We start from the raw sequence: 14409 nt of genomic DNA, 5'->3' as shown, positions 1-14409 counted from the left end.
GTGTGTGTGTGTGAGAGAGAGTGTGTGTGTGTGTGTGTGTGTGCGAGAGAGAGAGTGTGTGTGTGAATAAGTGTGTTCGGATGTGTGCTGGATTTCATAATGTGCTTCCAACTTCTGATTCACTTTTATGTATATCAATAAATGACTAAATAAAGCTGAAATAAAATGTAATATAAATATTAGATGAAAACCTTAACAAATATCTAACAAAAATTATAAATGTTTTCTAACTGTAATAAATAAGTTTAGTTGAATGTCAAAATTACTAAACATAAATAAAATAAAATAAAAAAGCATACAAGCATATAACAAAATTACTAAAACTTTAACTGAAATTAAAATGAAAACTGAAAATATAAAAAATAAATGCTATTTAATTATTATTAAAACTATTAAAAATTGTTTTCGGTAATTAAGCTGAAACAAAATCAAATGGAAATATTAGATGAAAAACTTAAATTCTAACAAAACTTATGTTTTCTAACTGAAATAAATAAGTTTAATTTGAAATACTAAAATTACTACAACTAAAACTGAAATAAAAATTGGAAATATAAAAATAACATAATAAAAAAGCACATAAAATTAATAAAAGTAGAATGAATCTGAAAATATAAAAATCAAAGTGATTCAAAATATTAATTAAAACCATAAATATTATAAAAATTATACTAAAATAACTGATATATACACACACCATTTTTGTTGTATGCAATGCTGCTTTAGAATGAAACGAAAAGTCTCTTCTACTCACCAAGGCTGCATTTATTTCATCAAAAATATGAAATATTATTATAATTTAAAATAACTGTTTTCTATGTGAATATTTTCTCAAATGTAATTTATTTCTGTGATCAAAGCTGTATTTTCAGCATCATTACTGCAGTCTTCAGTGTCACATGATCTTCAGAAATCATTCTAATATGCTGATTTGCTGCTCAACAAACATTTCTGATTATTATTAATGTTGAAAACAGTTGTGCTGCACAATATTTTTGTGGAAACGGTGATACATTTTTATTTTTCAGGATTTACAGATGAATAGAAAGTTCAATAAACAGCATTTATTTGAAATAGCAATCTTTTAAAACATTATAAATGTCTTTACTGTCAACTTTTGATCAATTTAATGCATCTTTGCTGAATAAAAGTATGAATTTCTTACTTCTAGAAGCTTCAAGAATCTTAGCCATTACTGTTTTTGATGACAGTGGAGCCGAAACCAAGTCACCCCAGTGTTTCCGTAGGAGCAATAACTGCTCTAAGTGTCTGTAAGGTCAGTTTGCAGTGAGAGAGAGGTGTGTGTGTGTGTTTGTGTTGTCGTTTCAGACGTATCAAACCTCCTGTGCCGTGAAGCGCAGCAGCGCGTCCTCCAGCGCTCCGGGATTCGCTGCTTTGTTCCGGAGCGCAGCGCCGAGGTTTAAGAGCAGTGCGGTTTGTACTCTAATCCGGCCTTTGATTCCCAACACCGCGGCACAAATCCATCGCGTGGAATCCAGAGACGTGAAACTTTAACCTTAAACACTCGACTGAAGAGCTGCTCTTAAAGTCTCTGAATAAACTCAGAGCATTAAATCTCCTGACGAGCTTTAGTCGGGATTACTTGATTAAAATAATGACTGCTAACGTATTCAACTAATTAAGCTCAGGAAACCTGTCAAGAACATGTTCAGGTTATATTTAACAAAAAATGAAAGAAAAAAAAATTTTGTTTGAAAAATTTGCGAGAAATTAAGTTTTTTTTTTTTTTTTTGCAAAATTATATTAAAATTACATTATATATTATAATTTTTGCATTGTGATATTTTCACAAAAGTTACACATTTACTCCTAATTATAATTTTTAAAATTAATTAAATTACTCTAATTAATGTAATATGATTATATATTCATATACTAAATATAAATTAACATTGCTGTACTGAGTGTAATTTATGTTTAAGCTGAATAAAATCTTTGTAATACAACATTACTTGCACTGTTAAATATATATTTTAACTATTTATTAAATTTTTGCATTGTTTTAAAATTAAAGATTTTCCTTTTAATTCTAATTAAAAAATATATCTAAATAAACAAATTCATATTTCTGTAGTGCATATATATATATATATATATACATATATATATTGCAGCATCTTCAGTGTCTCATATATACACACATATATATATATAATATAACATTTTAGTAATATTAATTGCAAAGTGACTGCAATGACTTTTAAATGTAATAAAATCATTGCATTACAGCAATATTTGCACTGCAATTTTTAAATTAATTAATTAATTTGCATTACTTTCACAAATTTTTTTTTTCTTAATTCTAATTAAGAAAAAATAAATTAAATATAAACAAGTAAAAATAATATTTATATTTGGGATAAGCATTTATTTATCATAATAGTTGTACCAAGTTTATTTAAGTTTAATGTATGCTTATTTAAATTATATTACAGCAATATTAGCACGGTATTATAATAAAACAGCACAATTACAGTAATGAGCCTGTAATGAAAATGAGAATAACTACCACTGAGAATAACTACAAAAAAGATGAAGATTATGGTAATGCAAATTTAAGAGAAATGTGTTAAATTTCATTTATGAAACCTGAGCAAAACGAATCTCTGTGTAATTTATTCATAAAACCATCATTAAGTAAATTACCACATTATTAAGTAAATTACCACATTCAATACAATGCGATCATTGATGCAAGGATGAATTAATAAATAATTTACAGACATTTCACTCTATTTTTTAAATTAGCTGAACCTGCCCTTAAACGTCTATTTACACGTCCTGTCTAAATGGGCAGCACTTGGTCAGAATGAGCAGCCGGACGCTGCCATACGGGACATACAGAGACATCGCACTACACCTCATTTCCTGTCTGGACAGGAAGACAACAAACAGGCCAAATCACCTGCAAATTTATTGTCCCGTTTCTCGGGCCGGCCGAACGGGTGGAGTCCATTTTTCAGAGCGGACATCTTTGTTTAAGACTTGACTTGGTTTCAATGGATGAATTAATATTGACAAAACATCAGCTGGGCTAATGAGTGGTTAGTTAAAGCAATAAACATGCCACATTAGAGGCTGGGCCACAGGAAGCTAATTAGAGAGCGACGAGAGAGAGAGAGAGAGAGAGAGAGAGAGAGAGAGACAGAGCGAGAGAGCTTTAAACCATTAGCTCCAACACCCACGAGCGTTTTACTGGAAACCGTCTCTCACTCACACACACACACACACACACACACACACACACACACACACACACAGCGATATAGAATGACTTGTACGGTCATATATGATGTTCATTTCCAGTTGCCTTATTACTGCAGGACCCTCTGCCCTCCTGTCTCTCTCTCTGTCTCTGTGCGTCTGTCCATCCATCTTTATCTGTTTCTTTGCTGACTGTCTGTCTATCTGTGTCTCCGTCTGCCTGTCCATCTGTCTGTGTCTGTCTATTTGTCTGTCTGTTTCTGTCCATCTGTCTGTCCGTGTATCTGTCCATCTGTGCATCTGTCTTTGTGTGTGTCTGTCCATCTGTCTGTGTGTCTGTCCATCTGTCTGTCTGTCTGTCTATCTGTCTGTGTGTCTGTCCATCTGTCTGTGTGTCTGTCTGGCCATCTGTCTGTGTGTCTGTCCATCTATCTGTCCGTGTGTTTGTCTGTCCATCTGTCCATCCATCTGTCTGTGTCTGTCTGTCTATCTGTCTGTCCGTCTGTCCGTCCATCTGTCCATCCATCTGTCTGTGTCTGTCTGTCTATCTGTCTGTCCGTCTGTCCGTCCATCTGTCCATCCATCTGTCTGTGTCTGTCTGTCTATCTGTCTGTCCGTCTGTCCGTCCATCTGTCCATCCATCTGTCTGTGTCTGTCTGTCTATCTGTCTGTCCGTCTGTCCATCCATCTGTCTGTGTCTGTCCATCCGTCTGTCCATCAGTCTGTGTGTCTTTCCATCTATCTGTCCGTGTGTGTCTGTCCATCTGTCCGTCCATCTGTCCATCCATCTGTCTGTGTCTGTCCATCTATCTGTCCGTGTGTTTGTCTGTCCATCTGTCCATCCATCTGTCTGTGTGTCTGTCTGTCCGTCTGTCCATCCATCTGTCTGTGTGTCTGTCCATCTGTCTGTGTCTGTCCGTGTGTCTGTCTGTCCATCTATCTGTCCGTGTGTCTGTCTGTCCATCTGTCCATCAATCTGTCTGTGTGTCTGTCTGACCGTCTGTCCATCCATCTGTCTGTGTCTGTCCATCCGTCTGTCCATCTGTCTGTGTGTCTGTCCATCTATCTGTCCGTGTGTCTGTCCATCCATCTGTCTGTGCGTCTGTCTGTCCGTCTGTCCATCCATCTGTCTGTGTGTTTGTCCATCCATCTGTCTGTGTGTCTGTTCGTCTGTCTGTGTCTGTCCATCTGTTTGTCCGTGCATCTGTCTGTGTCTGTCTGTCCATCTGTCTGTCCGTGCATCTGTCTGTGTCTGTCTGTCCATCTGTCTGTCCGTCTGTCCATCTGTCTGTCCGTGCATCTGTCTGTGTCTGTCTGTCCATCTGTCTGTCCGTCTGTCTGTCTGTGTCTGTCCATCTGTTTGTCCGTGCATCTGTCTGTGTCTGTCTGTCCATCTGTCTGTCCGTCTGTCTGTCTGTGTCTGTCCATCTGTTTATCCGTGCATCTGTCTGTGTCTGTCTGTCCATCTGTCTGTCCGTCTGTCTGTCTGTGTCTGTCCATCTGTCTGTCCGTGCGTCTGTCAATCTGTGTGTCTGTCTTTCTGTCCATCTGTCTGTCTACCTGTTTTTGTCTCTCTGTCTGTCTGTGTTTCCATCTGTCTGTCTGTCTTTGTCTGTTTGTGTCTGTCTGTGTGCCTCTCTCTCTGTCCGCCTGTCTATATGTCTGTCTGTCTTTCCTTCTCTCTGTCTGTCTGTCTCTGGCCTCTGCTGCGGTCAAATCGAAAGTGAAGTTAAAATCAATGGAGTTGAGCTGGAAAGAGAGGTGGCAGATGGAGAGATAGAGAGAGAAACAAAGGGTGTCTAAACAGGGAATGCCTTCAGCACACTGGATTTACAGCAACATACACACACTGCATTACTGTGACATCACTTCCTGTCACTGCAGCGCTGCGCTCGCTTCTCGCTTACTATACTATATAAGGGTTGTGTTCACTTTTACATCACTGCAACACTGTTAGTAATGATGATAAAACTGTGCTTGTAAAATATGCAATATTCTGTATTGCATTTACCAACAGATACTGGTGGATATTGATTTACTGGCAATTATGGTCAATAACCAATAAGATTGCCATTATTATGTGTGATATTTGGATTGCACTAAAACACTTTTAAAATATTTTTTTTACAAATAAGACTGCCAATATTATAATGTGACATTTTTATACAGAGTATATAATTTAATATATTAATATATAAATTATATATAAGGTTATTACTGTGAACTAAAACAAAAACCATACAAAAATAGTTAAATGAAAAAAGAAACTTTAACTGAAATAGGTTTAATTTTATATTTTATTTTAGCTAGTTGTCAAAGCAACATTTCTTATTTTCATTTTAGTTTAACTTGATGTACTAAAATAATTAAAAATAAAACTGAAATAGAAACATAATAAAAACTAAACAGAACTACAGTATATAAAACTATATATTTAAAAAATAAACTAATATAAATCACAAACACACTAAAACTTCCAAGTTAAAATAAAACAAAAAATATAAAAATAAAAATTAATTCACTACACTAATTAAAAATATTGATTATTAATGAAACCACAACAGTATCTCAGTGATACTAATGTATATACACACACACACACACGCAAAACAAAAAGAAAATGTAAAAAATAAATACAAATAAATAATTATTTTTGGTGGTGGCCAAAATTATTAGAACACTAGTATTTTCTTCTGGATTGAGTCTGTCTCAGTTTGTTCTGTTTCTTCATGTCATTCCAGACAGACTGATGATGATCAGATCAGATCTCTGTGTGGAGCACTGGCTGCTGTCAGACAAAAATCTCACTGGATTATTACAATTAATAACAAAATGAATGTTTGGAAATGCAAACTGATATTTCCTATTGACACCGTACAGCAAAAGATAATAAGAAAGATAAGAATATAATAAGATAAGCAAAAGATAATAAGAAAGAGACAGATAAGATGAGAAATAACTGACTTCAAACCATCTTTTAGCTGCTGAAAATACTAGTGTTCTAATACTTTTAGCCACCACTGTATATACACAAGTAGTTTGAGAGTGAAGAGACTAGATTACTGTATGTCATTCATAATGATTCATGGGAATGATCAGGTGTGTGTGTGTTTGTGTACTCAGGTGTGTGTGTGTGCGCATGTGTGCGTACTCACAGGTGTGTGTGTGTGTGTGTGTTTACTCACAGGTGTGTGTGTGTGTGTGAACTCACAGGTGTGTGTGTGTGTGTGTGTGTACTCACAGGTGTGAGTGTGTGTGTGTGCGTCTGTGTGTGTGTACCAACAGGTGGGTGTGTACTCACAGTTTTGTGTGTGTGTGTATGTGTGTGTGTGTGTGTGTACTCACAGTTGTGTGTGTGAGTGTTTGTGTACTCACATGTGTGTGTGTGTGTGTGTGTGTGTGTGTTTGTGTACTCACAGGTGTGTGTGTGTGTTTGTGTACTCACAGGTGTGTGTGTGTGTTTGTGTACTCACAGGTGTGTGTGTGTGTTTGTGTACTCACAGGTGTGTCGGGCCAGTGAGTAGTTGGATCCTCCGGTGGTCAGACCAAATCCGTCGGGAGCCTGAGTGCTGGTGCGAGCGCGGGAAGGTAGTTTGGGAGGTTCGATCTCTGCACCAAACTCGGCTCCGATCACTCCCAGCAGAACGATGGCCGTCGCCTGCTTCCTCCGCTCCTCATATGAGTTACAGATCTTCGCGTTCGGTGGCAGGTTCGACAGACAGCCTACAGACAGATACACAGAGTCACTTAAAGATACATACATACACTTAAAGAACATAAAACAACATTCACAGTTCATTTCTGTAGTCACTTATTTCTGAAAATGTTCAACTGAAATTTATGTAGAGAGGTATAACAAAAGATAAAAACTAAATGAATCCATAAGGAATTTGTAAAAATATATGTAAATCTTTAAACAAAGTAAAATAAAAATCACCATGAGCAAAACTTATAAACACTAAAAACAATAAATGTTCAACTGAAATTTATGTAGAGAGGTATAACAAAAGATAAAAACTAAATGAATCCATAAGGAATTTTTAAAAATATATGTAAATCTTTAAACAAAGTAAAATAAAAATCACCATGAGCAAAACTTATAAATACTAAAAACAATAACAACAACAATAATAATAAGTAATTCTTATAAATAAAAGTAAATTCTAGTAATCAAGTAAATCTGAAAAAATATGTAAAATAAAATAATAAATCCCTTTTCAGAATATACAAATAAAATAAAATAAAATAAATCATATAAGCAATTCTTATCCATTTAAGTAAATCCTTAATAATAATAATAATAAATAATAATAATAACAAGTTAGACTTATAAATAAATCCTTAAAAATAATGAAGCAAAATAAAATAAAATAATTAATATGAAAATAAACCATTTTTTAGGAAATGAATATTTCACATGTTGTTTTGTTCCGGTCAGATGAATTTGTTGTGAATGTGAGACACCTGCCCATAAAACACCCACGACTCGTCTGAATTAACGCTGCGGCGCTCGTGGAGCTTCGGCTTTGTGCTCAGCGTCCAGACAGCACTCTGAATGGAGAGTGTGTGTGTGTGTTAGGGTCAACACACACACACACACACACACACACACACACACACACACACACACACACACACACAGAGGCATAAAGAGAGCTGGAGGGGTGTTTGCTTGCGGAAGTGTGGGGTGCGGTTGATGGGCTTCTTTTGTTACCAAACGTGTGTGTGCCGCAGAAGCCCCTCCAACACGGGACACGCAATTAGTCTCACACACACACACACACACACACACACACACACACACACACACACACACGCCTGAGGCCACAATACAGAGACGTATGATGATGTAGAGCACAGATATTACAGCTCACAATGGATAAATGCTTATCTATTTTAATCTGCACTAATGTCAATTAACACATTAAAAATGGCTCTAATATCATCTGGATGAATGTTTGTTTGATTCTATAACAGCAATACAGTCATAAAATATTTATAAATTTTATTATATTATTAATATTAATTTATTAATATTATTTATTAAATTATATTATTTTTAAGGATCTTACAAGAATTACTTAAGATGTTTACTCTCTATTTGCTCAAATTTTATTACGCATTATATGAATTTCTTTTTGTTGATTTAATTCATATTTAGTGAAAAAGAATAGGTTTTCTGTAGGTTTTCATTAAAAATTAGTAATAAAAATCCAGTAATAATTTTGTCAGAAACTACGTCTAACACTGTAAGGTTTAAGAAATGCATCCATCCTGTTAAAGCCATGATGTACACACAAATATAATCAATAATTACAGTAATAAACCAATAAACTAATATTTGATATATTAATCTGTGTTTTCTGTTCCTTTACAATAAACCAATAAACTAATATGTGACCCTGGACCACAAAACCAGTCATAAGGGTAAATTTCTTGAAATCGAGATTTATGCATCATCTGAAAGGTGAATAAATAATCTTTCCATTGATGTATGGTTTGTTAGGATAGGACAATATTTGGTCGAGATACAACTATTTGAAAATCTGGAATCTGAGGGTGCAAAAAAATCATAATATTGAGAAAATCATCTTTAAAGTTGTCCAAATGAAGTTCTTAGCAATGCATATTACTAATCAAAAATTAAGTTTTGATATATTTACAGTTGGAAATGTACAAAATATCTTCATGGAACATGATCTTACTGAATGATTTTTGGCATAAAAGAAAAATAAATAATTTTGACCCATACAATGTATTTTTGGCTATTGCTACAAATATACCTGTGCTACTTAAGACTGCTTTTGTGCTCCAGGGTCACATATTTGACAAATTAATCTGTATTTTCTATTCCTTTTGCATTTGTGGAGCTGCTTGTAACTGCTATTAAAATGATAATCAATAATAGTAACATGTAAAGTGCCACACAGACTGTAAAATCAAGTGTTAGCCATTCATTTAATATTATAAACAAATAAGTAATAAATAACAGCACTCAGACAAAGGACAATCACAAGTTTCTCTTATTGCACCGCAGAAATCAGAGCAGATTTTGTCTTCATTTCTGTCTGATTATTTCTAAAGAAATCATATTATTTCATTTCTTCCGGCCTCACACTACAAGGCCTAACCTGATTGGCTTCATTAATGTTTTGTGCTCTGAGCACGAGAGGCCACATCTCTGCTGATTCAATTTTTGATTGGTTCTCAGCTGACCTCTGACCTCTCAGGACACAGCAGCACTCAGAAACAAACCAGCAGTTCTCAAAACCTTCACATCATGATCACAGTCAGAGACATTCACCTACTAACTTACACTGACTACAAAAATTAATAAATAAAATTAATATGTAAAATTAATTTAAATTACATAAAAAATGTTTTAAAATATTGTTTTAATATTTTATATTATAGTATATGCTTATATTATTTAATAATTTAAAATATTATTTGTAAATATAAATGTACCTTACTGAAATAAATGTTTCATTTCAGAAACTGTTAAAAAATAAATTTGTTTTTAATGGCAAGTTCAATATTTAATAATACAATAAATATAAATAAAATAAGAAAGACAAAGCTAAAGGTAAAGCATTTTAAAAATCTCTTAAAATAAAAACAACCCAGCTCTAAAATGTATTTTAAATGATAAAAAATACTATTTTATTTTAAATATATTTTAATATTATACAATTATATTGTATATAATAAATACTTATATTATTTTATTATATAATTATGTAAAAACCCATATATACAATTTATTTTGTATTATAATGAATACTAACGTTATTTTATAATTAAAATATATATTATTTTATATTTTTAATATAAATTGATTTTAAATAATTAATTACTTCATAGCAGAATCCATTAAAAATCCATTTACATTTGTATTTAAAAGTATTGCCATATCATTCACTAGTACATGGCAGATTCAACATTCAACAAACAATTCAACAAATACAGACATTTTATAAGATTCAATCTAGAAAAAAAAGACTATAAAAGACTATAAAAGTTTTTTTTTTTTTTAAATGCACTTGTAATTAAAAATCGTAAAGGTCTACATGGGTCCTTCTAACAACGTAAGTACTTCAAAGTTTGTTCTGATACAAAAAAAATCTTATGACTTTAATGACTTATGACAATTAAAACTGGATAAATCGTGTTTTATAGACATAAGTTAGTGCTGCAATATTGAAAAAAGTAAATATAAGAAATATAAACCAAGCATTAAATACTTTTTATTTAAAGCTTTTTTATAAACACAAAAATATCTGCTTAATTACTAAATCTTGTCCCATTTTGTCTATTTTATTTCATTCTGTGCATTTAATCACAAGACTTTGCTCTTTGCTCAAATCCTGTAAGTTTATTTAATTAAAATGTTATGATTTTACACTTTAAATGTATTTTCTCTAAGTATTCTCTATATTTACTGGTGTAATCATACAATGCAGTGAAGAAGTGTTGCAGCAAAAGAAATTGTCACCGCCATCAAAGCAAATGAAACGTGACAATACAAATAAGTGACAGTAAACTGTGAGGTTTCATAGTTTCACTGCCAACAGAAATCACTCACAAACACAGCATAAGTGCATTTCCATGCTTCAGTTATTAGAAACACACACAGAGTCCGTTCAGGTTGTGTGTATGAAATCTGATGTGATACGATCATCTTTGTTTAATCAGTATCTGTGCGCTTCTTACCTGCAATATTAAAGACAAAATCAAAGCTACGCCAACAAAACAAACACTGAAATATTGATCATCCTCAGAGGAGCAGAACAACATCTCTGTGAGTTTCTATATGAAGAATTGCTGCTGCTATTAATATTACAGTGAACACCGAATACTACACACACACACACAAACACACGCACGCACGCACGCACGCATGCGCGCGCGCACGCACACACACACACACACACACACACGCACACACACACGCACACACACATGCACACACAAACACACATACACACATACACAAACACACAATCACACAATCACACACACACACACACCGGCTTCAAAAGTATCTACTCACTTAAAAATGTGTGAAAATTAATGAAAAACAAGCATCAGTATCTGCAGAATTTATCTTCATTAACATCACTCTAATGCAGGGTTATTATGGTTTACTAAAACTAACATTAAAACTATATAATATAAATTCTATATAATGTATATGTAAGGGATAATCAACGGTTTGCCATGCATTAATGTATTTTAAATACACGACGTGGGGGCCAAGAACCAGGTGGTTGCCTCCGCAAAGTATAACCGGTATAGTATAAGAGGAAGGTATAAGCGGGATAATGCATGGCTAGCTATGCATTAAACGATTTTAATGCACTTCGCGGAGGCAACCGGCCTCCACATCATGTATTAAAATTGTTTAATGCACAGCAAGCCGTGCATTATCCCTTACATATACAATAGTTCTTTCTGGTCCTCGAATCTGATTGGCTGATAAGAGTGCGATGTAATTGTATCACTCCGCTTGCGGTACTTCTTACAGCGAGTGTCATGGCGGATGCCCACATACAGTATCATTTATAAATATTACAGTTTTTGTGTCACAGAATGTAGTTTTAAGAGGTTTTCAGCTGTACTTGTTTTTAGTTCAAATATGCAGTTTGTTAAGATTATTATTTGAAAATTTGCTTCGACTTTTTCGGACATGTGAGCTCTAGATCGTCTGTGGCCGTTCTGCGCTCATGAAGCCGCCAGAGTGCCTCACCTTGGCCAGATCTTCTGGAATTTACCTCTGGCTCTGATGTCTCTAACGGGCAGTCTTTGGTCTCATTAATCTATTATTTGTTTCAGAGAAGATAGTTATGGCATTAAATTCAATGCTGTATATCAGAGCACTGCCTTTGTACTTTGACTGAATTGCCTAGCAACTTTTTTGATGGCTGTTGTTGGTGTTTATTAAATATTATTATTCAATAAATAATATTTTATACAAATAAAATATTTAAAGTATTTAATAGTGTTTAGTTTTGAGAAACGGTGCTTGTTCATAATGGTGATTTTAGTTACATTGTTCCGCCATTAGATGGCGACAAGAGCCCTCCAACAGCCGTTTTACAGTTTGTAATCGTATCCCTCCGCTTGCGGTACTCCTTACAGCGAGTGTCACGGCGGACGCCCAAATCCAGTATCATTTTATAAATATTACTGTTTTTGTGTCACGGAATGTAGTTTTAAGAGGTTTTCAGGCAAGAATGTACTTGTTTTTAGTTCAAATATGCAGACTGTTAATAAAGATAACGTCTATTTGAAAGCTTGCGTTGACATTTTCGAACATGTGAGCTCCAGATGGTCTGCGGCCGTTCTGTGCTCATGAAGCCGCCCGAGAGCGCCTCACCTCGGCCACATCTTCTGGAATTTACCGCTGGCTCTGATGTCTCTGTAGAGGTTACACATGAGCTGTCATTTGTTTTGGGTAAATCTAACGTTTTTTACTTTGAAAAACGCTATCAACAGAAGTTATTTTTAGTTTCAACAACAGCTTGATCAGGCATGTGATCAGCTAGAGACAAAAAAGAAGAAGAAATCTGACCACACCCCAAGCCACGCCCCCAGCACTTATAATTAAAAATATATTTTTTAGCACATTAAATTATATCTTATATTGTAATAAAATATACTATTGTCCTGTAAAAAATTAAAAGCAGCATTTAATAATCATGATAACAATACAATACAATATATTATAATAGTATATAGTATATAGTATATGAAAATGAAAGTGACGTGACATGTGGCCAAGTATGGTGACCCAACATTTGACCACGCCCACAAGCCACGCCCCCAGCACTTATTATGAAAAATATATATTTTAGCACATTAAAAGATATATCTTATATTGTAATAATGCATACTATTGTCCTGTAAAAAATAAAAAGCAGCATTTAATAACCATGATAACAATATAATATATTATAATAAAGTACTATAATATATTATAGTAAAGTATATAGAATTGTTGTTATTATTAAAGTACCTGCCAAAAGTTTGGAAACATTACAATTATTAATGATTTTGAAATAAATATCTTCTGCTCATCAAGGCTGAATTTATTTGATCAAAAAAAAACAAAAAAAAACAGCAATATTGTGAAATATTATTACAAATTTAAAAAAAAAATTTAATATATTATAAAATGTAATGTTATTCCTGTGATGCAAAGCAGAAATTTCTTCATCATTACTCCATTTTTCAGTGTCACGTGATCTTTTAGAAATCATTACAATTTATTTGACTCTCAAGAAACATTATTATTATGCTTAATATTTTGTGTGGAAATGGTGATACACTTTATTTTTCAGGATTTTTTGATAAATATAAAGTTTAATAAACAGCATTTATTTGCATTTATCAAATATATTAATTAAATTGAATAATTGAATAATTAATTAAAAATAATTACATTTGTTAATGCATTTATTAAATAGAAATCATTTTAAATGTCTTTACTCACTTTTTATCACTTTCATGAATGATGAATAAAATTATAAATTTCTCTCACTTTTTTAAAATCTTATACAAATGTTTGAGTGGTATCATTGTTTCCACAAAAGTATTAAGCAGCAAAACTGTTTTCAATATTGATAATAATCAGAAATGCTTCTTGAGCAGCAAATCAGCATATTAGAATGATTTCTGAAGGATCATGTTACTCTGAAACTTCTCTTTGTAAACAACAGATTTATAAACGTTTATAATGACGAATGTTGCGTTCCCAAATGCAAAAAATAAAGCGGCTCAAACCAAGCGCAGCTTGGAGTGAATCGAAACTAAAAACAGTACTGTAACAGCAGACATGTACAGCCTATTATATAATTACATCACAACCGTTGCGAAACCAAGCGCAGCTCAGCTAGCACTAACAAATTAATTACATCACAACCGTTGCGAATTTTATGACAGCACTAGCAATCTCAAATTCTCACCGCCATTCATAGAAAGTCACCGGGTCGAGTAACACGTTTCAGCGCTGATTCTACTCTCGTTCGGCGCTTTGAATCATTTTTTTGAATGCTTTGAACTGTCCTGCAGATGCCGCCTCGAGAAAATCTTTTCACAGTTTATTTGGGTAATAGCTTAAGGCCATTTGTGCGATTTCAATCATCATGCAGTAACCAATACCACCACCCCCCCCCCCCCCCC

At 33.6% G+C, this 14409-nt stretch overlaps 1 protein-coding gene across 4 annotated transcripts in view; it reads right to left on the bottom strand.

The window, feature by feature from the left end:
* The window catches only part of wdr7 (WD repeat domain 7), a 141354-nt gene that overhangs the window by 26323 nt on the left and 100622 nt on the right, over positions 1–14409 (bottom strand). For all 4 annotated transcript variants that reach the window (XM_016440090.1, XM_016440089.1, XM_016440087.1 and 1 more), the window contains one exon: positions 6727–6948. In XM_016440090.1, the coding sequence (XP_016295576.1) occupies positions 6727–6948 (222 nt within the window). The remainder of the gene's footprint in view (positions 1–6726; positions 6949–14409) is intronic.

This window comes from Sinocyclocheilus anshuiensis, unplaced genomic scaffold, assembly GCF_001515605.1.
Source record: "Sinocyclocheilus anshuiensis isolate Anshui unplaced genomic scaffold, SAMN03320099.WGS_v1.1 scaffold1151, whole genome shotgun sequence".
Classification (NCBI taxonomy): Eukaryota; Metazoa; Chordata; class Actinopteri; order Cypriniformes; family Cyprinidae; genus Sinocyclocheilus; species Sinocyclocheilus anshuiensis.
The sequence above is the reverse complement of the archived record's forward strand: the minus strand, read 5'-3'. Positions and strand labels throughout refer to the sequence as shown.